This window comes from Salmo salar, chromosome 03 (genome assembly GCF_965601325.2).
Source record: "Salmo salar chromosome 03, fSalSal1, whole genome shotgun sequence".
Taxonomy (NCBI): domain Eukaryota; kingdom Metazoa; phylum Chordata; class Actinopteri; order Salmoniformes; family Salmonidae; genus Salmo; species Salmo salar.
In genome coordinates, this window is record NC_138293.1 from 69,710,001 (window position 1) to 69,737,526 (window position 27,526).

General features: G+C 41.9%; 1 protein-coding gene across 3 annotated transcripts in view; it reads right to left on the reverse strand.

Annotated features, from left to right (window-relative positions):
• plppr2a (phospholipid phosphatase related 2a) overlaps nucleotides 1-27,526 on the reverse strand; it is a 60,774-nt gene that overhangs the window by 2,740 nt on the left and 30,508 nt on the right. Inside the window, exons 4-8 of one of the 3 annotated variants that reach the window (XM_014193518.3) lie at nucleotides 9,124-9,244; nucleotides 4,681-4,931; nucleotides 4,356-4,532; nucleotides 2,081-2,208; nucleotides 1-1,288 (exon numbers count right to left, since the gene is read on the reverse strand). The exon at nucleotides 1-1,288 is cut by the window's left edge and continues 2,740 nt beyond it. In XM_014193518.3, the coding sequence (XP_014048993.1) occupies nucleotides 1,180-1,288; nucleotides 2,081-2,208; nucleotides 4,356-4,532; nucleotides 4,681-4,931; nucleotides 9,124-9,244 (786 nt within the window). In that variant the 3' untranslated portion in view covers nucleotides 1-1,179. Of the gene's footprint in view, nucleotides 1,521-2,064; nucleotides 2,209-4,355; nucleotides 4,533-4,680; nucleotides 4,932-9,123; nucleotides 9,245-27,526 lie in introns of all 3 variants that reach the window. The other 2 variants (XM_014193520.3, XM_014193519.3) reach the window with 2 other exon arrangements.

The following is a 27,526-nucleotide window of genomic DNA, read 5'->3' on the forward strand; positions in this document are numbered from 1 at the left end:
TGCCGATGTGATCCGTTCCATTCCAGGCAAAAGGGATGTGTAAGTAAACAAGTATTTTAGTAACATCACAATGACAAAGCTTTGGTAACCAAGGTTCCCTGTCCAGATACATTGAGTGTAAAAGAAAATGTTTTGTACTGTACAAAGCTCATGTCCTGTCACTTGTGATGTATTTCAAAATGTGTCTCATCCGGTCTTACCAAATTTGTATGTATATATATATATATTTCATGCTGACTTGCTGCAGCTGCAACCAATCGAAAGCGGAGAAAAATAAACCGTCTGCAGTTTTATCCTGTTTGTTCTTGTATTGTCTTCTCCTCAGTGATATGAACAGAATCCTTTGACCTGTGTAATGTCATGCAGAGCTGAAGAGAGGTCTGCCAGAGAGCTAATGCAGTGTGTGTAGACCTACCAGGATCCTGATCTGTGTGTGTTGTCTCTATGCTGTATTTGGAAGGTACAGTAATTAAGTACCACCGTTGCTACAGAAAGTGATTGGTCCATAAACATTTGTTCACTTGAGTTTGTTGACTCGTGCAGATATTTGATGATTTGCGCATTCTAGGATACTGAAAATGAGCCCTAAAGCCAGCAGAGAGCGTTCATTGAGCGGTTGTTTGGATTCTTCTTAAAAGTGTACAGAGACACAAATGACTGAAGGGTTTCAGGATGACTGGCTGCATTGCCTGTGAGGACATCTCCAACAGACAGTTGAAAACATAAAAGAACACAGTTCTCAAATGGATTCTGACAGTTTCTCCTTACAAGCACGTAGAAGATGAAACATCACCTTGTGATATCAGTGAAATGTGTACTTCACACAATGAAGCACATTCAAAAAAAGTCTGCAAAACAAAAAAGAAGCCTCAGAAAACAACTAAATGAAAGAGGCATACCTGTACCTGACACTGTAGTGAATGTTCAGCTGGAAAGCTGTTAAGTCTTTGTGAGTCTCACTTTGAGAGCTCACCTCTCGGTTCCCCCAGGGATTTGGGCTTGGACAAGGTTAGGGGGAGGTTTGTAGAGGTCTGAGTATGCTGTGTGTGTTGTGTTTGTGTGAGTGTGTTTTGACAGTCTAGACCTGTGTGGAGTAGGATCTGTAGAGGGTGGAGTAGCGGCCTGCCGGGTGGGCGGCACAGTGGTGTTCGTGTGAGTGTTCATGTTCGTGTGGCTGGTCTAGACTTCGCTGGAAATGGAGCGAGACGGAATGAGGACATCTGGGGTGGCGGGGAACCGATACGGCTGATGGTCATGTGATCTCTGTGAAAGGAGATCCCCTCGGAGTCTGCAGGGGAGAGAGAGGAGTGAAAAAGAGAGAGGGAGGGACAGAAGAGAAGAGAGAGAGGAAGAAGGAGAGAGAGAGGGAATGAAAGAGACAGAGAGAGAAAGATGGGGTGGAAAGAGTGATGAAAAAAAGAAAAACGAGTGAGGAGCAAGAGAAACAGATCAAAAGTTGGTCAGAATGGCTGGTGAACGTAGGGATGGTAGGGAGGGCAGGAGGAGGAGAGTGCAGGATGCTGGTGACATAGATAGAAGGATAGAGATCAAGTGAGGGATAAGGGAAAAGAGCAAGGTGGGAGACAGGGGAGAGGAGGTCAGGTGAGGGTTAGTGTAGGTGACAGACAAGAGGAGACACAAGCAATCTCAAAGCTGCTCCCTTGAATCACACTTCCAACAGGTTGTCCTTCCCCAGTGCCTTCTGCTCTCCCTTATCTAAAGAGCTCACAGTGCACTTCTCATTCACTTCAAAGTTCTAAGAGGCCATCAAAGCTTCAACCACTGAGGGATGGTGAATGAATGCTGAGGAATTGACTACCGCAAACGGCTCTCTCTAAAGAGACACATATTTTCTGAGTAAAGGGTTACTGGCTCAAAGACAAGGTTTGGTGTTCTTGTGCTTTGGTCGGGGTTGAGGGTTAAGAGGTGGTGCTGGGGAATGCGCTGTGAGGGGACATCCTCTTTTGGGATTGGGAGGACGACAGAAGGGGAGAGAAGGGGTGCATGTCTGCCCCCCCCCCCCCCCCATGTGCAGCTCTGCTGCTCACCCACCCCACCCCTTACCTGAGTTCCACTTAACTTTTCGAGAGGACTCTCCACACAGGGCAGAGCCACCATGGGCATGCCTAGCACCGACTCAGGGCGCTGTGGCCGCGGGGGAGGGGGAGGGGGCCTCGTCTGCTGGAAGTTGTTGATCACACAAGTCACCTGGAGAGAGAGGAGTGAGAGTGAGAAAGAGAGAGAACGGGAGAGAGAGAGAGAGAGAGAGAGAGAGAGAGAGAGAGAGAGAGGGAAAAACTGAGTTAATAAGAGAAGAAAAGGTAATGCCAAAAGTATTGGGACAGTGATAATTGTGTGATTTTTTTGGCTCTGTACTCCAGAACTTTGGATTTAAAATGATACAATGACTATGAGTGTAAAGTGCAGACTGTCAGCTTTAATTTGAGGGTATTGTCATCCATATCGGGTGAACCATTTAGAAGTTACAGAACATTTTGTATATAGTCCCCCCATTTTAGGGGACCAAAAGTATTGGGACAAATTCATCAAATCAAATTGTATTGGTCTCATGTGCCCGAATACAACAGGTGTAGACTTTACAGTAAAATGCTTACTTACGAGCCCATTTCCAATATTGCAGAGTTAAAATGTAAGACAAATATTTGCAAAAAAAAAACTAAATAGTAAGACTACAAAAACAATAAGAAGGATATATACACAAGGAGTACCAGTACTGAGTCAATGTGCAGGGGTACAAGGTAGTTGAGGTAATTGATGTAATATAATACAGAGCCTTCGGAAAGTATTCAGACCCCTTGACTTTTTCCACATTTTGCTTTCGTTACAGCCTTAATCAAAAATGTATAACATTTTCCCCATCAATCTACACAAAATACCCTATAATGCAAAACAAAAACAGGTTTTTAGACATTTTTGCAAATTTATGAAATAAAAAAATGAAATAACACATTTACATAAGTATTCAGACCCTTTACTCAGTACTTTGTTGAAGCACTTTTGGCTATTTGGGGAGTTTCTCCCATTCTTCTCTGCAGATCCTCTCAAGTTCTGTCAGGTTGGATGGGGAGCGTTGCTGCACAGCTATTTTCAGGTCTCTCCAGAGATGTTCGATCGGGTTCAAGTCCGGGCTCTGGCTGGGCCACTCAAGGATATTCTGAGACTTGTTCCAAAGCCCTTCCTGCGTTGTCTTGGCTGTGTGCTTTGTACTGTTAGAAGGCGAACCTTCACCGCAGTCTGAGGTCCTGAGCGCTCTGGAGCAGGTTTTCATCAAGGATCTCTCTGTACTTTGATCCATTCATCTTTGCCTCGATCCTGACTAGTCTCCCAGTCCCTGCTGCTGAAAAACATCCCCACAGCATGATGCTGCCACCACCATGCTTCACTGTAGGGATGGTGCCAGGTTTCCTCCAGACAGTGTTGCTGAGTGAGTCTTTAGGTGCCTTTTGGCAAAGTCCAAGCGGGTTGTCATGTGCCTTTTACTGAGGAGTGGCTTCCGTCTGGCCACTCTACCATAAAGGCCTGATTGGTGGAGTGCTGCAGAGATGGTTGTCCTTCTGGAAGGTACTCCCATCTCCACAGAGGAACTCTAGAGCTCTGTCAGAGTGACCATCGGGTTCTTGTTCACCTCCCTGACCAAGGCCCTTCTCCCCCGATTGCTCAGTTTGGTCACAGACTTGGCACTCCGGTACCGCTTGCAGTGAGGTAGCAGAGAGGACAGTCTATGACTTGGGTGACTGGAGTCTTTGACAGTTTTTAAGACCTTCCTCTGACACCGCTGGGTGTATGAAAGTAGTAAAAAGTTTAGTATTTGGTCCCATTTTCCTAACACACAATGATTACATCAAGCATGTGACTCTACAAACTTGTTGGATGCATTTACTGTTCGTTTTGCCTGTGTTTCACATCATTTTGTGCCCAATAGAAATGAATGGTAAATAATGTATTGTGTCATTTTGAAGTCACTTTTATTGTAAATAAGAATAGAATGTTTCTAAACACTTCTACATTAATGTGGATGCTAACATTATTAAAGATAGTCAAGAATGAATCATGAATAACCTCTTACCACAACAATAACAGGGAAGGTTAGCATCTCTTTTTTGTAAGTGAAAGTGAGAGAGACATTTCTCATCCCATGGCGAGAAGTACCAGGATTAACAGCCCCTGTGCTTTTGAACTTAAATATCAATGTAAAATGTCATCAATATACATTACTGTTGTGTTCTATCACCCTCATCTCCCTGAATAATGACTTCCCTAACCACCCTCTTCTCCCTCACCATTCCCTCAGCAGCTCCCTCCATCCTTCCCTCCCTCCCCTCCCTCCCTCTCACCAGAAACACAGCGATGGCTCCTCCAGTGAAGAAGCCGGCCAGGACATCGGCCCAGTGGTTGCGGTACTCTGCCACCTTGACCACCCCCACCAGCATGGCCAGGCATAGCAGGGTCAGGCTGACCGTAGGCTTGGTCAGCCGAGTGCCTTTGGTCCGGAATACCAGCGTCACATACATCTGAGACAGACAGGTAGGGGGAGGAGACCAGGAGGACTGTCAGGAATTGTAATACTGTAGGCTGGGTATCAACTCTATACTATAGGGTGGTATACCATAACATGTGTATCGAACTGTCCAAACTCCTACTCCCCAGACCAGAACCTACCACAGTGTAGACTGCAGAGTAGACACTGAGGGCTGCGTCCTTGGAGGGGAAGGATTTGCGTGCGGATGCCACTACCAGGGGGTTTCCAGTGCAGGCACGGGGCTGGGTGATATACTGCATGTTGGATGTGCACCCCAGGGCCGTGTAGTTAGGCCGGCAGGCAGACAGGAAGTGAGGCGTCTGGTTTCCTGTAACCGCCTGACCCGCGTTGGCAAAGATGGTGGTGGTGAACAGGCCGAAGGAGAACACCCCTGAGGGAGAGAGAGAAAGAGCGAGAGAGAGCAATGACAGCCAACTAAAAGAGGAGGAGTTTAGTTATCCCCAGCCTACCTGGGAGCCGCTGTTATCAGCTGAGGTGTGGAATTGCAAAAGCCTTCATGATCACCTGAAGTGATGAACATGCAAATACAGTTGAAGTCGGAAGTTTACATACACCTTAGCCAAATACATTTAAACTCAGTTTTTCACAATTCCTAACATTTAATCCTAGTAAATTCCCTGTCTTAGGTCAGTTAGGATCACCACTATATTTTAAGAAAGTGAAATGTCAAAATAATAGTAGAGAGAATGATTTATTTTAGCTTTTATTTCTTTCATCACATTCCCAGTTGGTCAGAAGTTTACATACACTCAATTAGTATTTGGTAGCATTGCCTTTAAACTGTTTAACTTGGGTCAAAACTTTCGGGTAGCCTTCCACAAGCTTCCCACAATAAATTGGGCAAATTTTGGCCCATTCCTCCTGACAGAGCTGGTGTAACAGAGTCAGGTTTGTAGGCCTCCTTGCTCGCACACATTTTTTCAGTTCTGCCCACAAAGTTTCAATAGGATTGAGGTCAGGGCTTTGTGATGGCCACTCCAATACCTTGACTTTGTTGTCCTTAAGCCATTTTGCCACAACTTTGGAAGTATGCTTGGGGTCATTGTCCATTTGGAAGACCCATTTGCGACCAAACTTTAACTTCCTGACTGATGTCTTGAGATGTTGCTTCAATATATCCACATAATTTTCCCTGCCTCATGATGCCATCTATTTTGTGAAGTGCACCAGTCCCTCCTGCAGCAAAGCACCCCCACAACATGATGCTGCCCCATGCTTTACGGTTGGGATGGTGTTCTTCGGCTGGCAAGCCTCCCCCTTTGTCCTCCAAACATAGCAATGGTCACATGGCCAAACAGTTATATTTTTGTTTCATCAGACCAGAGGACATTTCTCCAAAAAGTATGATCTTTGTCCCCATGTACAGTTGCAAACCGTAGTCTGGCTTTTTTATGGCGGTTTTGGAGCAGTGGCTTCTTCCTTGCTGAGCGGCCTTTCAGGATATGTCGATATTACTGTGGATATAGATACTTTTGCTCCTGTTTCCTCCAGCATCTTCACAAGGACCATTGCTGTTGTTCTGGGATTGATTTGCACTTTTCACACCAAAGTACGTTCTCTAGGATACAGAACGCGTCTCCTTCCTGAGCGGTATGCCGGCTGCATGGTCCCATGGTGTTTATACTTGCGTACTATTGTTTGTACAGATGAACGTGGTACCTTCAGGCGTTTGGAAATTGCTCCCAAGGATGAACCAGACTTGTGGAGGTCTACAATTTGTTTTCTGAGGTCTTGGCTGATTTCTTTTGATTTTCCAATGATGTCAAGCAAAGAGGCACTGAGTTTGAAGGTAGGCCTTGAAATACATCCACAGGTATACCTCCATTTGACTCAAATGATGTCAATTAACCTATCAGAAGCTTCTAAAGCCATGACATCATTTTCAGGAATGTTCCGAGCTGTTTAAAGGCAACTTAGTGTATGTAAACTTCTGACCCACTGGAATTGTGATACAGTGAATTTCAAGTGAACTAATCTGTCTGTAAACAATTGTTGGAAAAATGACTTGTGTCATGCACAAAGTAGATGTCCTAACCGACTTGCCAAAACTATAGTTTGCGAGTGTAAAACCAGAGACAAAAAGTCAAATAGTTCCATTACCGTCCGTAGAAACATGTCAAACGATGTTTACAATCAATCCTTAGGGTCTTTTTAACATAAAACGTTGATAATATTCCAACCGGACAATAGCATATTCATTACAGAGGAAAAAGAAGGAGCGGCGTGCCAACGTGCCCGCACAGTAAACAACTCACTAGTCCCAGTCAGTCCACTGATTGACTGAGCTTCTATTCTCTGCCCAGTAACAGTAGAAGGATGAAACACGTTTCTAAAGGCTGTTGACAGCCAATGGAAGCCTTAGGAAGTGCAAAATGACCCCACAGACACTGTAGTTTCGATAGGGATTAGATAGAAAAACTACAAGTCACTTCCTGGTTGGATTTTTTTCTCAGGTTTTTGCCTGCCATATGAGTTCTGTTATACTCACAGACATCATTCAAACAGTTTTAGAAGCTTTAGAGTGTTTTCTATCAAAATCTACTAATAATATGCATATCCTACCTTCTGGGCCTGAGAAGCAGGCAGTTTAATTTGGGCGCGTATTCATCTGAATTTCTGAATACTGCCCCCTATCCCAAAAAAGTTAACTAGAAATTTGTGGAATTGTTTAAAAATGAGTTTTAATGACTCCAACCTAAGTGTATATAAACTTCCGACTTCAACTGTATGTATGAAATTCTTCACATCAGTTTTAGCCATCACCATCACAAACTGCTGAGGCATGTCTCTTCCTGTTCTATTGTGTTACTTGCATTCTCATGTTTCTTCAAATGTAGCAAGTTCAATCAGGAAGGCTGGTCTGAATGCTTGTTTAACTTCATCAAGCCGCAAAATATAATTCACTCTGTTTGCTATTATACGGGCATAGTGGGAATGAATACAAACGTTTCTTCATCAGCACAGCATCTAGTTCTTCTCCTATATCCTATTAGCCATGTGCAGAATGTCATTCACCTATTTACCTTTAGCCTATAAGCACGGCACAATAATGCACATTCGGCAGGCTTACTGTTTAACCTATCACTTTCCTCTCTTTCAACCAATGGGTGTCAATCTTAGGATGTATTTCTATGTCAACTTACCCATGTTCTCTCACTTGCTGTTTTTCAGCAGCAGTTTTCGACAACCATCCACCTTCCCACAACCAGCAGATATAATAACCTTAAGGCCTGTCATTGGAACTCCGTTCCGCTAGCCGGGGGGTTTGATGCCAGCTGTCCAGCAAAGGACTCCCTGTCTGGCTCCGAGGAGCATTCCTCGGTGAGGCCATACCGCAAATTATTTAATACAATTTCATATTGCACTCTGTCTCTGGTGTTCATTCAGTTACGCCTCTACTCAAACTTATATCGTACATCTTGTGTTTTTTTTCTTACATTTTATATTATTATCTAAATTATTATTATTATTATTATCTATATTATTATCATTATTATTATCATATTATTATTATTATTATCTATATTATTATTTATATAATTATCTATATTATTATTCATATTTATCTATATTATTATTATTATCTATTTTATTATTTATATTATTATCTATATTATTATTATCTATATTATTATTTATATTATTAATCATATTTATATCTATATTATTATTATTATTATCTATTTTATTATTATTATTATCTATTTTATTATTATTATTATTATTTTTATTATTATCTAAATTATTATTATTTTCTATATTATTATTTATAATATTATTATTATTTTCTATATTATCATTTTCTATATTATTTATAATATCTATATTATTATTATTATTATCTATATTATTATTATTATTATTATCTATATTATTATTATCTATATTATTATTATTTATATTATCTATATTACTATTATTATCTATATTATCATTAATATGTATATTTATATCTATATTATCTATATTATTATAGCTATTATTATTTTTATTATTATTATTTTCTATATTATTATTATTTATCTATATTATTATTAATATCTATATTATTAATACTATTATAATAATTATTATTATTATCATTATTATTATTATCTATATTATTATTATAATTATTATTATCTACATTATTATAATATTTATTATCATTATTATTATAATAATTTTTTATATCTATACTATTATTCTAATAATTATTAGCATTATGATTATTATAATTATTATTATCTATACTATTATTATAATAATTATTAGCATTATTATTATTATCTATTATTATTATTATTATTATTATCTATATTATTATTATTATTGTTATCACTGCACTGTTGAGAAAGAGCTCTCACTGTACTGTTTTATACCAGTTATATCCTGTGCACAGTGACAAATCCAATCAACATCTACATTTTCCTTTAAAAAGACATCAAATTCAGATACCCTTTTATAGATATTTCCAATTCCAGGTGTGTTTATATCATCTTGTTAGACACACTAATCATTCAAGACTAGTTCAGGCAGGGCTGGGTGGTGTTGGTCTAAACCCTAGAGGCTGTAGTGGTTACCTAGGAAGCGGACGATGCGTCGCAGCAGGGGGTTGAAGTAGCAGCAGTCTGCTGTCACTATGGTCTTCTCTTGCGTCCCCTCGGCCTTCAGAAAGAATGCCACCAGCTCCCCCATCAGGATCTGTAGAGAGAGAGAGAGAGACACACACAGAGAGAGAGAGAGAGAGACACACAGAGAGAGAGAGAGACAGAGAGAGAGACAGACACAGAGAGACAGAGAGACAGAGCGAGACAGACAGAGAGAGAAAGAGAGACACAGACAGACAGACAGAGCGAGACAGACAGAGAGAGAGAGACAGACAGAGACAGAGACAGAGAGACAGAGACAGAGAGACAGACAGAGAGACAGAGATACAGAGACAGAGAGACAGAGACAGAGAAAGAGAGAAAGAGAGAAAGAGAGAGAGAGAGCGAGAGACAGAGAGAGCGAGAGACAGAGAAAGAGAGACAGAGAGAGAGAGAAAGAGGCTGTGAAAGATCCAGTTAGCTTTATTGAGGACCCTGAACTGAGCGAGAGGGCGCATGTCTTGAAAACAACAAGTTATTTGATTTAATTTAGGCTATGCACAAGTTCTCGGAAAGCCACATGCCCACACAGACCTCAACTCTCTCACACAACACGTGGTCTAATGTTAGCGCGTGGCTAGTGATCCCCATGTTCACACCCACACAGTTTCATTTGAAACCCTCATCATCAACATCACATTCGCAGGAGTCCAGACATTCATTTGTGTTACAAAAAATACCCACCGTTGGAGCGAGGAACGTGCCAGGCTCGTGACAGCCGCAGAAACCAGATAATTGTAGCTCCATTGCACACCCACTGAGTGCATGTGCTGATTGGTTTACTGAGGGCCCTGAACTGTGAAACTCACTCTTTTATGCACGGTATTCAGACAACATCAACTATTTCCAGTTTCCGGAACGACTTGCCACAACAAAACATTTGCATGTTCTTCTGTAGAAAACCATGTGTTTATCATTCCAACAGCAAGGACTTAAGCTGATAGCCTCCCTAACACTAAAGCATAACTGAATCCAAGTTATGTTCTCATGAAATATACATGTAAAATGCACTCGGGATCCACAATACAGCGGAATAGCAGAGAATAACATATTACCTTCCCTTATTTATAGAAATGAGAGAGAAATAAAAGTCTCAGATCTAAGAAAAATTAAGACTGGAGAGCTTGAATGAGCTAACAGCCTCTGAAGCAAAGGCTCTGCGTTCCTATGTGCGTGCCTAATCGCACTCCCCCTCCATTAGGGAAACATACATCATAGCGACTAATGGTTCCATAGCAACATTAAACTAACTCTAATATGAACCATGTCATCAAATAGGAAGGAGATGATCAACATAAACTAGAGGTTGCCGAGGGCACCGCTGACTGACAAACATATGTCCACACAGTAAATCTGTTAGCATGTGTTAGGGAAGTGAGGTATTGGGCTTCATCCCATCCCACTTCTGCATGGATCAGTACTCTGAAACACTGATTCTCAGTCTGCTAAAAGCTGTTCAGGAGTAGGGTGGTGATCCTGTTCGGAAGCATATTACATTGTCAATACTGTACAACCATCCCTCTTTCACCACTGCTAATAGCTACATCCTCCAGAATTAGAGCAGATGAAAACACTTTGGAGATACAATCAGTACAGAGAGGGAGATAGAAGTGCGTGTCGAGATGGAGAGGGATACAGAAAGAGAGGGACGAGGGAAAGAGAGAGAGAGAGAGAGAGAGAGAGCAAACTGTAGCAATGAATTATTCACGGATGTGCCTGGATCCTGTCTGCATGGTGAATCATGTTGCACATTATTTCAACTGACGTCTTTTGAATGATCCCCTCCATCACGCTGGAGCTCGCTCTGCTGCGTGTCTCTATTCTTACTGCTCTCTTAAGGAGGCAAGGTAACATTGCTGGAGTGTTAGTGTTTAATGTCAAGGAAGTTAAGTACGACAGTCAATGTGCTGTCTACAACACAATCACGTAACATGTCTGTTTCTACACAGCACCAGTTGACTGATGTGAAGCAGAAGGGTACTCTACAGGAAGTGTTTGTTCACAGTGCTATTAGACCCACTCCACCACACCTCTGAGGAGGAAAGGAGAGAGAGAGTGGAAAACACACAGGAGGGTTGGGATCAATTACATTTCAATCCCAGTCAATTCAGGAAGTAAACCAAATTCTAATTCCAATTCCAACTTTCTTTATTGAAAAGCATTGAAGGGAATTGGAATTGAAATGTGAATTTCAGCATACTTCCTAAATTGACTGGAATTAAACAAAATGTTTTACCTCAACCTTACTTACCTCAACCTACTGCAGACAGGCAGTATCCCCTCAACAGACTAAGAATAGTATCAAACCAATCATGTGCCTGGGCTGTGACATCAGTCTAATATGCGTTGCGTGGAGACAGAGCGAACAGGAGAAGAGAACAGAGAACATGTCCTGCACTTCACCCTCGTCTGCCGCTGAATCAGAGAAAAGCTCTGACAAGTGGGATGAACTGGACCCTGACCCTATTGGGGTGTGTGTGTGTGTATGTGTGTGTGTATGTGTGCATGTGTCTGTGTGTAAACATTCCTGCCAGAGTTAGAGCAAGTTGGAGGAGTCAGTTTGTGTTTGTGTGTATGCAACTGGGTAAATATCTTTACTGTGCATATCAAAATATGTGTCTTCTCCAAACCAAGTTGGTAATCAGTTCTAATCACGTGGGAAAGAGGGGGAAGGAGATGTGAAGACAGGGAGAAGAGGCAGAAATAAGATAAGGAGGAGATGAGGCAGGGAGATAACAGCCCTAGGTAATCATCTGAGGCTAATTCCAAGAGGCCTGTTAGATCCCAGATAAACACAGATAATAAAACTGAGAGTGACAAGAACAACAGCAGCCTCCTGACAACAACACACACTGGAGCAGGACCATTGTTCCTCAGATAGGGCTTATTAACACACACACACACACACACACACACACGCATGCACGCACGCACACACACACACACACAGGGCTACGGATGCTCAGCGAACCGACACACACCACTCTGGTCCAACAGCTGACTCTGTTAAGATGAGTGTGTGGGGAAATGGAATGCTGACAATTCCAATCCCATAAACAGATGCATTATGGTACATGGTATACCACCTCTACTGCTATTGTGTTTGCTTGTTTGTTTGTTTGTTTGTTTGTTTGTGTCTGTCATCACCTACAGTGGAATCTGACCTGAATCACCTCAACATACACTGGACTTTAGATAGGTCTACCATGTAGGGTACATGTCACAGTGGATTGAGTTGATTATCCTCTGGTGCAGAGAGAATAAGCTACAGCCTACAACACTATGAATGATACATAAAGGAAGTGTTAAGTGCCTTGTGGCTTTGGAGTTAGATCCCATCTAGTACATACAGTAGTGGCTGGGATTGTATAGTGTATACAGTATCATGTTAATATGAAGAGGATCCAGGCTGTACCACATCTCCACGGAGCGTTGGAACAGCTGGCCAGGCTGGGGTTTATTAAAACCATTTGTTCAACATGAACCGTTACAAGAGGGAACAAGCACTACCGCGGTTGAATGAAATCTGTAAACGCGCGTGCATGCATGAACGCACGCACGCACGCACACACACACACGCAAATTAACTAATATGTGAGTGCACTTCATGGACATTGATAGCTATAGCTCTCTGATTTGAAGGGAAAATAACTGTTTTCAACGCACTTATTTCAGCGTAAACAGCTGAACATTTGCTGTTTCTATGGTTGACATGTATGGTTAATCATTCTGGTTGTTTTCGGTTTACTATGTTCTAATGCTGTGATTTCTATAGTCTTACCAACCATAACCCTTTAGTCTTGTGTTATATCACTCTTCTCTTACCCACTCCTTCCTCCCTCATGTCTTTTTCTATGTCAGTCAACCTTTATAGATTTTTCCTCCCAGTCCCCAACAGGAAAAGTAGGTTAGGATTTCTCTCTCCCTTTCTCTCGTTGTCCTTCCCCTCCATTCTTGAACTCTTTCATTTCATGCTCTCTTTTCCCAAAATCTCCTCTGTTAAATCCCTCTAAATTCCCTGTTGCCAGCCAAACAGCTAAGCCACAGCTGCAGATGAGGAACAGAGTCTGTCTTTAGTGTGAAAAGCACAGAGATGCAGGAAGAGAGGCAAAAGAGAGGAGAGAAATGAAGAGGGAGGAACCTAGAGAAGGAGAGCAGAAGCTGAAGAGAGTGAGAATGAGTGAGTAAAACAGAATTGGATGATGCTGCTAACTGGTCTCTGGGGTGTTGAGTGAAGCATGTCCCTCTGCCAGGACCACTGAGGTGTCTCTGCTTTCTGCTTGAGCGTAAAGGGATCAGTCATCCGTGCTGTGGAGCTGTGACTGACGAGTTCACTCTAATCACATTGCACAAGCGGGTGTATGTCTTCAGCTGTCACATACAGTACAACTAGATACTGGAACATAATGTCACATCCTGACCAGTAAAGGGGCTGTTTGTTATTGTAGTTTGGTCAGGGTGTGGCAGGGGGTGTTTGTTTAGGGTGTTTCGGGGTTGTTTGGGTTATGTTCTAGGTTAGTGTATTTCTGTTATTTCTAGTTGGTCTATTTCTATGTGGTGTTTATTGGGTTGACCTTCAATTGGAGGCAGCTGCTTCTCGTTGCCTCTGATTGAAGGTCCTATTTATAGGGGTGGTTGTTCTATGGGGGTTTGTGGGTAGTTATTTCCTGGTTTAGTGTTTGTTGCACCTGACGGGACTGTTTGGAGTCGCTTGTTTTGTATACGTGTTTATTTTGGTTTTCCTTCTTTAAATAAAAAAAAAAGAAGATGAGTATGTATTTTCCCGCTGCGTTTTGGTCCACTCCTTACGACAATCGTGACACATAATCTGCTTATATCATACACATACGTACATTATACACACATACAGTATTACTTTAAATGCAGGTATATGTAGGCTCCATCCAGGGCCAATCAGGTCAGTAAAGAAACCTTCTCAGGAGAACCAGGCTAATGCTACATGGAGCTGATAGAGGCAAAATTCTGCCATAAACTATACCATAAACTATACCATAAACTATTGTCACGTCCTGACCATAGTAAGAGGTTATTTTTGATTGGTAGAGTAGGTCAGGGCGTGACAGGGGGTGTTTTGTGTTTTTCTATGTTTTGTTTTTCTATGTTTTGTATTTCTATGTTTAAGTTCTAGTTTTTCTATTTCTATGTTGTTGTTTTTTGGGTTGATCTCCAATTGGAGGCAGCTGGTCCTCGTTGTCTCTAATTGGAGATCATATTTAAGTAGGGGTTTTTCTTCCTGGGTTTTGTTGGGTTATTATATTTTGAGTAGTGTTTGTTTCTCTGCGTCACAGTTTGTTTTGTCCAATTCAGTTATTTATGTATTGCAAAGTTTCACGGATTAAATAAAAATGTGGAACTACAACCACGCTGCACTTTGGTCTGCTCCTTTCGATAGCCGTGACAACTATACCATAAACTATGCCGTAAACTATACTATAAACTACAGTGAGGGAAAAAAGTATTTGATCCCCTGCTGATTTTGTACGTTTGCCCACTGACAAAAAAATGATCAGTCTAAAATTTTAATGGTAGGTTTATTTGAACAGTACGAGACAGAATAACAACAAAAAACTCCAGAAAAACGCATGTCAAAAATGTTATAAATTGATTTGCATTTTAATGAGGGAAATACGTTTTTGACCCCCTCTCAATCAGAAAGATTTCTGGCTCCCAGGTGTCTTTTATACAGGTAACGAGCTGAGATTAGGAGCACACTCTTAAAGGGAGTGCTCCTAATCTCAGTTTGTTACCTGTATAAAAGACACCTGTCCACAGAATCAATCAATCAGATTCCAAACTCTCCACCATGGCCAAGACCAAAGAGCTCTCCAAGGATGTCAGGGACAAGATTGTAGACCTACACTTGGCCTGGGGCTCCATGCAAGATCTCACCTCGTGGAGTTGCAATGATCATGAGAACGGTGAGGAATCAGCCCAGAACTACACGGGAGGATCTTGTGAATGATCTCAAGGCAGCTGGGACCATAGTCACCAAGAAAACAATTAGTAACACACTACGCCGTGAAGGACTGAAATCCTGCAGCGCCCGCAAGGTCCCCCTGCTCAAGAAAGCACATATACATGCCCGTCTGAAGTTTGCCAATGAACATCTGAATGATTCAGAGGACAACTGGGTGAAAGTGTTGTGGTCAGATGAGACCAAAATGGAGCTCTTTGGCATCAACTCAACTCGCCGTGTTTTGGAGGAGGAGGAGGAATGCTGCCTATGACCACAAGAACACCATCCCCAATGTCAAACATGGAGGTGGAAACATTATGCTTTGAGGGTGTTTTTCTGCTAAGGGGACTTCACCGCATCAAAGGGACGATGGACGGGGCCATGTACTGTCAAATCTTGGGTGAGAACCTCCTTCCCTCAGCAAGGGCGTTGAAAATGGGTCGTGGATGGGTATTCCAGCATGACAATGACCCAAAATACACGACCAAGGCAACAAAGGAGTGGCTCAAGAAGAAGCACATTAAGGTCCTGGAGTGGCCTAGCCAGTCTCCAGACCTTAATCCCATAGAAAATCTGTGGAGGGAGCTGAAGGTTTGAATTGCCAAACGTCAGCCTCGAAACCTTAATGACTTGGAGAAGATCTGCAAAGAGGAGTGGGACAAAATCCCTCCTGAGATGTGTGCAAACCTGGTGGCCAACTACAAAAACATCTGACCTCTGTGATTGCCAACAAGGGTTTTGCCACCAAGTACTAAGTCATGTTTTGCAGAGGGGTCAAATACTTATTTACCTCATTAAAATGCTAGTCATTTTATTACATTTTTGACATGCGTTTTTCTGGATTTTTTTGTTGTTGTTATTCTGTCTCTCACTGTTCAAATAAACCCACCATTAAAATTATAGACTGATCATTTCTTTGTCAGTGGGCAAACGTACAAAATCAGCAGGGGATCAAATACTTTTTTCCCTCACTGTATTCTATAAACTATACTATAAACTATACATAAACTATACCATAAACTATACACAAACTATACTATAAACTATGCATAAACTATACCATAAACTATACCATAAACTATACCATAAACTATACAAACTATACTATAATTATACTATTCACTATACCATAAACTATACCATAAACTATACCATTGTAACGCCCTGGCCATAGAGAGGGGTTTTTTGTTCTTTATTTTGGTTAGGCCAGGGTGTTACATTGGGTGGGCGTTCTATGTTCGTTTTCTAGGTTTTATGTATTTCTTTGTTTTGGGCCGTGTGTGGCTCCCAATCAGGCACAGCTGAAGTTCGTTGTTGCTGATTGGGAGTCACACATAAGGACCATGTTTTTCCTTTGGGTTTTGTGGGTAATTGTTTCTGTTTAGTGTTTTGCACCTGACAGGACTGTTTGGCTGTCAGTTTTTTCTTGTTTTTGTATAGTGTTCACGTTGTTCAATTAAAATCATGATGAACACTAACTCCGCTGCACCTTGGTCTACTCTCTCTTCAGACAGCCGTTACAACCATAAACGATACTATAATTATACTATTCACTATACACTATAACGTAAACTATACGATAAACTATACTATATTTATACTGTTCACTATACCATAAACTATACTATAACTATACCATAAGCTATACTATAACTATACTAGTCACTATACCATAAACTATACCATAAACTATACCATAAACTATGCTATAAGCTATACATAAACTATAAACTAAATAACAAACTATACCATAAACTAGACATACACTATACCATTAACTATACTATAAATTAAACCATAAACTAAACCATAAACTATACATACACTACACCATAAATTATACCATAATCTATACCATAAACTATGCATAAACTATATACAAACTATACCATAAATTATATATAAACTATACATACACTATACCATAAATTATACATAAACTATACCCACTCTCAGAGAGAAAGTAATGCAAATAAAAAGAGCAACAGAGTAAAAGAGAGATAAACAGTAGAGATATGAGAAAGCAAGAGAACCAGATCAGAAAAGAGATAGAAAGAAGCGATAAAGGGATGGAGTGAATCGTTTGATGGTGCGATCAGTGTATCGGCTCTGATCGAGCACAGCAAAGTGATTATCAATGCGGTCAGTCATATAATCGTTGTGATTGTGCTGAGGCTGAGCGGGACTGTGAAGCTGCTTGTAAATTGGCCTGTTGCACAGATACCAAACAGATATAGCACCACTCTGAAAGCTGGGAATTACCATGGTAACCACTTCACAGTGGTTAAACAAGACACTGTCATTCTCCTTACAATAATAGGCGACAATCTCTCTTTTTCTTAATGGTGTGTACAGGCGACAACCACTCTTTTTCTTAATGGTGTGTACTATGTCCCTTCACTTCAACCCCTCTCTACTAGATCTATTGTGTTTTTCTCTTAGGGAGGTAAAGGAAACTCCTACTCTCCCACCATCTCTTTCTGTGCCTCCACACTCAATCTTTCTCTATCCCCTCCCTGTATTTCATCATCTGGTACTCTTCTCACCTTTCTCAATTTGTCATTTCACCCTTGGCAGTCCTCCTTTACCCCCTCCACACCCCTCCCTTACCCCCTCCACACCCCTCCCTTACCCCCTCCTCCTCTGCACCCCTCCCTTACCCCCTCCTCCTCCTCTGCACCCCTCCCTTACCCCCTCCTCCTCCTCCTCTGCACCCCTCCCTTACCTTCTCCTCTCTGCACCCCTCCCTTACCTTCTCCTCTCTGCACCCCTCCCTTACCTTCTCCTCTCTGCACCCCTCCCTTACCTTCTCCTCCTCTCTGCACCCCTCCCTTACCTTCTCCTCCTCTCTGCACCTCTCCCTTACCCCCTCCTCCTCTGCATCCCTCCCGTACCTCCTCCTCTGCACCCCTCCCTTACCTCCTCCTCTGCACCCCTCCCTTACCTCCTCCTCCTCCTCCTCTGCACCCCTCTCTTAACCCTTCCCCCCCATCGGCACCCCTCCTTCACCCGTCCTTCCCTGATGCAGTTCACAGCGGCCCCAGCGACAACAGTGACTCTCTCTTTCTAGACACATATGGTCCCATGGCAGAGAAGAGACACAGCCAACACGTCCCCCTGGAGACCACCCTGCCATCTGTGTGTGTGTGTGTGTGTGTGCTCATTTGCACTCCAGATGTCCTTCATTTGATCCTTTCTTCCATCTTACTTTCTGGACCAAAAATTCAAATTTCAGTATGTATCACTATGATTAAAAGGTAGTCAAATAATTCTTATATAATTACTCTTATAGAATTTCCACGTGGGTGAGGATATTGGACATTTTATTTAAATGTTATTGGATAACACCTTGTTTTTAACCAGGACAGAATCATTTATAACTTACTTTTTCTGACATAATATCGACACAGCAGATCTACTTATTGTATGGGACACTTTTAAAATGGGCATTTAGAGGCCATGTAATTCAATACTCATCTTTAAAACAAAAGCAATTTAGGTCAAAATAACTCATATTATCAAAGGAAATAGAGGGACCAACAGTACAGATAGATAGCAATAAAAACTGTGCCATAGAGGCACAGAATATGTTAGAGGAAAAACTATAAGAAATGGAGGAACATATTCAAGAAAGATCAAGTGTTATATATGACAAAAAATAAAGTGAACTGGATGGAATATGGGGAAAAATGCACCACATAATTTTTTCATCTTCAACATAGAAATGCAACCAAAAATAATTTATTGAAACTTACAAGTCACCCATGATTCACCAAACAATATTTTGGAAGAGGGAACAAAGTTGTCACGCCTGCTCCCGCTCTCCCTCTCTGGCGCTCAAGGGCGCCAGGCTGCCTTTCATTACGCACACCTGTCACCATCATTACGCGCATCAGCGCTCATTGGACTCACCTGGACTCCTTCACTTTGTTGATTGCCTTCCCTATTTTTGTCTGCTCCCCCGTTTGATCCCTGTGTCAGCATTATTGTCGTTATGCGTTCATGTCCAGACGCTGTCCTGTTCCATGTCCGTTGCTATTAAATGTTCACTCCCTGTACCTGCTTCTCGTTTCTACCAGCGTCAAGCCTTACAAAAGTACTCGTTTCAGACTCCTCCATCTCCACTAATCGAAGTTAATTGTAAGGAGTTTTTTGTTTTATTAATAATGTAAAATTAACAGCTGTATAGAAAGACTCATGTGACGGCCAAAATACAGAGGAGGAACTTCTTGATGCAATTAAAGCCTTTAAGTCTGGGAAAACTCCAGGGCTGGATGGCATACCAGTTGAGGTATACCAAACCTTTTTTGATGTACTCTGAGGACTGTTATTTGCATGTTTTAACCACTCCTTTAAAAAGGGTAGATTATCAGATACTCAACAAGAAGGTCTGATTTCATTATTACTGAAACAGGACCCACGTGGAAAATATAAAAATCCAGTCCATTAAAAAAATTGGAGGCCCCTTTCACTTCAGTGTTGTGATGCAAAAATTCTAGCAAAATTCATAGCGCATAGAATTCTGAAGTTGTTGTTGGATATTATTCATCCTAATCAGACAGGTTTTTTTACATAGACAATACATTGGAGATAATATAAGACAAGTACTGGAAACAATAGAACACCATGAAAAATCTGGCAAACCAGGCCTGGTATTCATAGCTGACTTTGAAAAGGCTTTTGATAAAGTACGACTGGAAATTATATATAAATGCCTGGAATATTTACATTTTGGAAAATCTCGTATACAATGGGTTAAAGTTATGCATTTTATTTAAAAAAATATATTTTGCCTTTATTTAACCAGGTAGGCCAGCTGAGAACAAGTTCTCATTTACAACTGCGGCCTGGTCAAGATAAAGCTATATACAACCTATATACAGTGTGTGCAAACGGCGTGAGGAGGTAAGTCAATAAATAGGCCATAGTAGCGAAGTAATTACAATTTAGCAAATTAACACTGGAGTGATAGATGTGCAGATGATGATGTGGAAGCAGAAATACTGGTGTGCAAAAGAGCAAAAAAGTAAATAAAAACAATATGGGGATGAGGTAGGTAGATTGGATGGGCTATTTACAGATGGGCTGTGTACAGCTGCAGTGATCGGTAAGCTGCTTAGATAGCTGATGCTTAAAGTTAGTTTGGGAGATAAGACTCCAACTTCAGTGATTTTTGCAATTCGTTCCAGTCTTTGGCAGCAAATAACTGGAAGGAAAGGCGGCCAAAGGAGGTGTTGGCTTTGGGGATGACCAGTGAGATATACCTGCTGGAGCACGTGCTACGGGTGGGTGTTGCTATGGTGACCAGTGAGCTGAGATAAGGGGAAGCTTTACCTAGCAAAGACTTATAGATGACCTGGAGCCAGTGGGTTTGGCGCCGAATATGTAGCGAGGACCAGCCAACGAGACCATACAGGTCGCAGTGGTGGGTGGTATATGGGGCTTTGGTGACACAACAGATGGCACTGTGATAGACTGCATCCAGTTTGCTGAGTAGAGTGTTGGAGGCTATTTTGTAAATGACAACGCCGAAGTCAAGGATCGGTAGGATAGTCAGTTTTACGAGGGTATGTTCGGCAGCGTGAGTGAAGGAGGCTTTGTTGCGAAAAAGGAAGCTAACTCTAGATTTAATTTTGGATTGGAGATGTTTAATATGAATCTGGAAGGAGAGTTTACAGTCTAGCCAGACACCTAGGTATTTGTAGTTGTCCACATATTCTAAGTCAGAACCGTCCAGAGTAGTGATGCTAGTCTGCGGGCGGGTGTGGGCAGGGATCGGTTGAAAAGCATGCATTTCATTTCACTAGTGTTTAAGAGCAGTTGGAGGCCACGGAAGGAGTGTTGTATGGCATTGAAGCTTGTTTGGAGGTTTGTTAATACAGTGTCCAAAGAAGGGCCAGATGTATACAGAATGGTGTCGTCTGCGTAGAGGTGGATCAGGGAATCACCCGCAGCAAGAGCGACATCGTTGATACAGTGGGGGAAAAAAGTATTTGATCCCCTGCTGATTTTGTATGGTTGCCCACTGACAAAGAAATGATCAGTCTATCATTTTAATGTTAGGTTTATTTGAACAGTGAGAGACAGAATAACAACAAAAATATAGAGAAAAACGCATGTCAAATATGATATAAATTGATTTGCATTTTAATGAGGGAAATAAGTATTTGACCCCCTCTCAATCAGAAAGATTTCTGGCTCCCAGGTGTCTTTATACAGGTAACGAACTGAGGAGCACACTCTTAAAGGGAGTGCTCCTAATCTCAGTTTGTTACCTGTATAAAAGACACCTGTCCACAGAAGCAATCAATCAATTAGATTCCAAACTCTCCACCATGACCAAGGCCAAAAAACTCTCCAAGGATGTCAGGGACGAGATTGTAGACCTACACAAGGCTGGAATGGCTACAAGACCATCGCCAAACAGCTTGGTGAAAAGGTGACAACAGTTGGTGCGATTATTCGCAAATGGAAGAAACACAAAATAACTGTCAATCTCCCTCGGCCTGGGGCTCCATGCAAGATCTCACCTCGTGGAGTTGCAATGATCATGAGAACGGTGAGGAATCAGCCCAGAACTACACGGGAGGATCTTGTCAATGATCTCAAGGCAGCTGGGACCATAGTCACCAAGAAAACAATTGGTAACACACTACGCCGTGAAGGACTGAAATCCTGCAGTGCCCGCAAGGTCCCCCTGCTCAAGATTACATATACATGCCCGTCTGAAGTTTGCAATGAACATCTGAATGATTCAGAGGACAACTGAGTGAAAGTGTTGTGGTCAGATGAGACCAAAATGGAGCTCTTTGGCATCAACTCAACTTGCCGTGTTTGGAGGAGGAGGAATGCTGCCTATGACCCCAAGAACACCATCTCCACCGTCAAACATGGAGGTGGAAACATTATGCATTGGGGGTGTTTTTCTGCTAAGGGGACAGGACACCTTCACCGCATGATTTGACGGGGCCATGTACTGTCAAATCTTGGGTGAGAACCTCCTTCCCTCAGCAAGGGCATTGAAAATGGGTCGTGGATGGGTATTCCAGCATGACAATGACCCAAAACACACGGACAAGGCAACAAAGGAGTGGCTCAAGAAGAAGGACATTAAAGGTCCTGGACTGGCCTAGCCAGTCTCCAGACCTTAATCCCATAGAAAATCTGTGGAGGGAGCTGAAGGTTCGAGTTGCCAAACATCAGCCTCGAAACATTAATGACTTGGACAAGATCTGCAAAGAGGAGTGGGACAAAATCCCTCCTGAGATGTGTGCAAACCTGGTGGCCAACTACAAGAAACGTATGACCTCTGTGATTGCCAACAAGGGTTTTGCCACCAAGTACTAAGTCATGTTTTGCAGAGGGGTCAAATATTTATATCCCTCATTAAAATGCAAATCATTTTATAACATTTTTGACATGCGTTTTTATGGATTTTTTGTTGTTGTTATTCTGTCTCTCACTGTTCATATAAACCTACCATTAAAATTATAGACTGATCATTTCTTTGTAAGTGGGCAAACGTACAAAATCAGCAGGGGATCAAATACTTTTTCCCCCCACTGTACATACAGAGCAAGAGTCGGCCTGAGAATTGAACCCTGTGGTACCCCCATAGAGACTGCCAGAGGTCCGGACAACAGGCCCTCCAATTTGACACACTGAACTCTGTCTGAAAAGTAGTTGGTGAACCAGCCGAGGCAGTCACTTGAGAAGCCAAGGCTGTTGAGTCTGCTGATAAGAATACGGTGATTGACAGAGTCAAAAGCCTTGGCCAGGTCGATGAAGACGGCTGCACAGTACTGTCTTTTATCGATGGCGGATATGATATCGTTTAGTACCTTGAGCGTGGCTGAGGTGCACCCGTGACCAGCTCGGAAATCGGATTGCACACCAGTGAAGGTACGGTGGGATTCGAAATGGTCGTGATCTGCTTGTTAACTTGGGTTTCAAAGACTTTAGAAAGGCAGGGCAGGATGATATAGGTCTATAACAGTTTGGGTCCACGGCAGCTTTCTAATCTTTAGGGATCTCGAACGATACGAAAGAGAGGTTGAACAGACCGGTAATAGGGTTTGTAACAATGGTGGCAAATCATTTTAGAGAGGGTCCAGATTGTCTAGCCCAGCTGATTTGTAGGGGTCCAGGTTTTGCAGCTCTTTCAGAACATTTGGGTGAAGGAGAAGCTGGGGAGGCTTGGGCAAGTTGCTGCGGGGGGTGCGGAGCTGTTGGCCGGGGTTGGGATAGCCAGGAGGAAAGCATGGCCAGCCGTAGAGAAATGCTTATTGAAATTCTCGATTATCGTGGATTTATCGGTGGTGAGAGTGTGCAGTGGGCAGCTGAGAGGAAGTGCTCTTATTCTCCATGGACTTTACAGTGTCCCAAAACTTTTTGGAGTTAGAGCTACAGGGTGCAAATTTCTGTTTGAAAAAGCTAGCCTTTGCTTTCCTAACTGACTGCGTGTATTGGTTCCTGACTTCCCTGAAAAGTTACATATCGCGGGGACTATTCAATGCTAGTGCAGTCCGCCACAGGATGTTTTTGTGCTGGCTGAGGGCAGTCAGGTCTGAAGTGAACCAAGGGCTGTATCTGTTCGTAGTTCTACATTTTTTTGAAAGGGGCATGCTTTTTAAGATGGTAGTGGTATAGATGGTATAGTAAGATGGTATAGTAATTCTAGGTGTAAAATAGTAAATATTGGCTACTTTTCAGAAAGTATTAAACTGTCAAGAGGTGTAAAACAAGGTTGTACACTATTGGCATATCTATTTATTACGGCCATCAAAATGGTATCTGTTAAAATCTGATCCAACAATAATATCAAGGGCCTAGAAATCCAGGGCTTAAAAACAAAGGTGTCATTGTACGCTGATGATTCATGTTTTCTTTTAAATCCACACTTTGGATCCTTCCACAGCCTCATAGATTATGTAGATCAGTGGTCACCAGCCTTTGAGTCAAGATCACTTTCGCAGTCAAAAAGCAAGCTGAGCTCTATTGCTCAGATTAGTATTTTTTTTACATTAACCTCACACAAACAGTTTTGTAGGAATGAGGTTTGGGCAGTAGGCCTAATACATTATCACAGCATATTGGCTACATGATTGGCCGGCCAATATTGTTAATCAGACCATATTATATTTCAAAACTTGAGCTTTGATAACAAAATAGATCAGTTGGTTTAGCACTTGTGAGGCATTGTGGAGCATGAATTGAAATAATTCGCTTTTTTATTTTACTGGACTGATGGTACCTGCATCTGATGGTCAAGGAGGTCAAATCACAACGTCAGTGATCTTCAGGTTGAAAAGTTGGAGCTCTAGTAAGATGCTGAGTTTCCGACTTGGAATTCCAAGTTGGCTGACCGTTCAAAACGATCCTTCCTTTCGTCCGGTGAGGCTGACCAGAGAGAGGGGACACCATCTTCCACCTGATGGCGAAACTCGAGTCGCACCGCATCTGCCTCATGCACAAATTCATGTTGTTCCTATGACCAGAGAAAGTTAAATATTCCTTCATTTTAAAATCGACACGACGAGCTGCTAATAATAATAAAAAGCAGGGCTATCGATACTTGGCTACTCATTCATTGCAGCTGGAGCCCCCCGAAGGGGAAGTACGGAGAAGCGCGTTTTGTAATTGTGTTGAATAAAAACAATAACAGTGCTGAATATAAACTTAAACATGAACTCACTCATAAAAATAGCAGCTCTTTGCTGTATTCGTTGACAGTCTCTCTATGGTCATGGTTTTAAAAGTTATTAAATCTTACGTAGGTTAATATCCTTTAAACTTGGCTGTGGCCAGGGTCATGGAAGCTCTATAGCCACGGTGATTTGAGCTATCCGATTGGGCAGCGCTGTAGGTGCGCTTGATTTAGTCACAGATGTGCCGGTCCGCCGGGTAGGCGGAGTTTGTCTCATGGGAACACTTTGCTTACCCGGTGCACAGGACTTTTGAATCAAGTGCACCTACCCTCAACAGCTTAACACGATTTTAAAAAAGGAGCGCAAGCCTTTATCGTTCGTTGGCTTTTCCACAGAAATATTTGGTGATAAACTAGGAATGTCTTGAAGATCAACCAGTGATCAACTGGTCGGCGACCACTGATCTGTCAACTGTGGGACCTTATATAGACAGGTGTGTGCCTTTCCAAATCATGTCCAATCAATTGAATTTACCACAGGTGGACTCCAATCAAGTTGTAGAAACATCTGAAGAATGATCAATGCAAACAGGATGCACCTGAGCTCAATTTTGAGTCTCATAGCAAAGGGTCTGAATACTTATGTAAATAAGGTTTTTTGCTTTTAATACATTTCAAAAAAATTCTAAAAACCTGTTTTCGATTTGTCATTATGGGGTATTGTATGTAGATTGCTGAGGATTTAAAAAAAATGTAATCCATTTTAGAATAAAGCTATAACGTAACTTAATGTGGAAAAACACCAGTCTCATCGTCAACAGCGAAGAGGCGACTCCGGGATGCTGGCCTTCTAAGCAGAGTTCCTCTGTCCAGTGTCTGTGTTATTTTGCCCATCTTAATCTTTTCTTTTTATTTGCCAGTCTGAGATATGGCTTTTTCTTTGCAGCCCTGCCTAGAAGGCCAGCATCCTGGAGTCGCCTCTTCACTGTTGGCATTGAGACTGGTGTTTTGTGGGTACTATTTAATGAAGCTGCCAGTTGAGGACTTGTGAGGTGTCTGTTTCTTAAACTAGACACTCTAATGTACTTGTCCTCTTGCTCAGTTGTGCACCGAGGCCTCCCACTCCTCTTTCTATTCTGGTTTGTGCCAGTTTGCGCTGTTCTGCGCAGGGAGTAGTACACAGCGTTGTACAAGATCTTCAGTCTCTTGGCAATTTCTCGCATGGAATAGCCTTCATTTCTCAGAACAAGAATAGACTGATGAGTTTCAGAAGAATGTTCTTTGTTTCGGGCCATTTTGAGCCTGTAATCAAACCCACAAATGCGGATGCTCCAGATACTCAACTAGTCTATCGAAGGCCAGAGTTATTGCTTCTTTAATCAGAACAACAGTTTTCAGCTGTGCTAACATAATTGCAAAGGGTTTTCTAATGAACAATTAGCCTTTTAAAATTATAAACTTGGATTAACTAACACAACGTGCCGTTGGAACACAGGAGTGATGGTTGCTCATAATGGGCCTCTGTACACCTACGTAGATATTCCATAATAAAATCTGCCATTTCCAGCTACAATAGTCATTTACAACATTTACAGTATTTCTGATCAATTTGATGTTATTTTAATGGACAAAAAAATGTGCTTTTCTTTCAAAAACATGGACATTTCTAAGTGACCCCAAACTTTTTAGTGTATATATTTACAAAAAATATATATGGGGGATTGGAAATTATGCAGACAATTACATTGATGGAAGCCACAATCTATCTGCAATATTAAAGCTGATCTACCCCACCCCCACCCCTCCCAGCCTCTGAGCAGCATGGAGACGCAGGAGAGAATACATCTTCTCTGGGTTAAATTGCCATCATCTGCGTGGTAATTAGAATGCTCGCTAACGAGCAAAGACTCCCGTCAGCTCCGAGACGAGAGGTGTTAATTGGGAGGCGAGACATGGAGGGGTGAGGAAGGGTGAGGAGAGCAAAGTCAGCTGACACGGTATGGGACACCTGAAACCTTTCTGTCTGCCAGTTGGATCATGTGCATGAGATCTCACTTCCACTTGGCCTGATGGAACTGTACTGAACAAGCAGTTCTGGAGCTCACTGATAGAGCTGGCATCTAACCCCATTTCTAAAGGCTAACTGTTAAGAGACGCTAATCTTAGATGACATCTTACTTACACGATCCCTTATTACTTTGATGTCGCTAAAGTAAGGGTATAGATAAGAAATTACATGGTAATGTTAACTTATCCAGGTTTCCCCAACTGGCAAGCCTGTGCGAATTTGGCCCATTTTCTGACAAAAGAAAAGTAGGTTTTTTAAATTAAATTTGTATTATTTATCATTTTCATTGTTGGACATAAAATACTGTACAAACACCAGGAAATCAGCTCCAAGAAATCTGTTCCTAGTATTCCCATAACACACAGACACACTTGATCGTATACAAATGTAAGTAAGGTTTGAAATTATGATGTTTTAGTCAAATATTAATTCTGTTTGGGCTTCTTGCAGTTCATTTGCAGTCTACAAATTATTTGAAAATATGTTCCAACCCCACGACCATCCACTCAAGAAAAAAACATTGCCCATGGCTGAATCTAGTTGACGATCCCTGCTCTAGTCTATTTTAAACACAGACAGAGGAGTCCCAAAACTCTCGCTTCTCTTCCATTAGGGCTACCTGTCATCCCCATTACCCTTTCCTGAT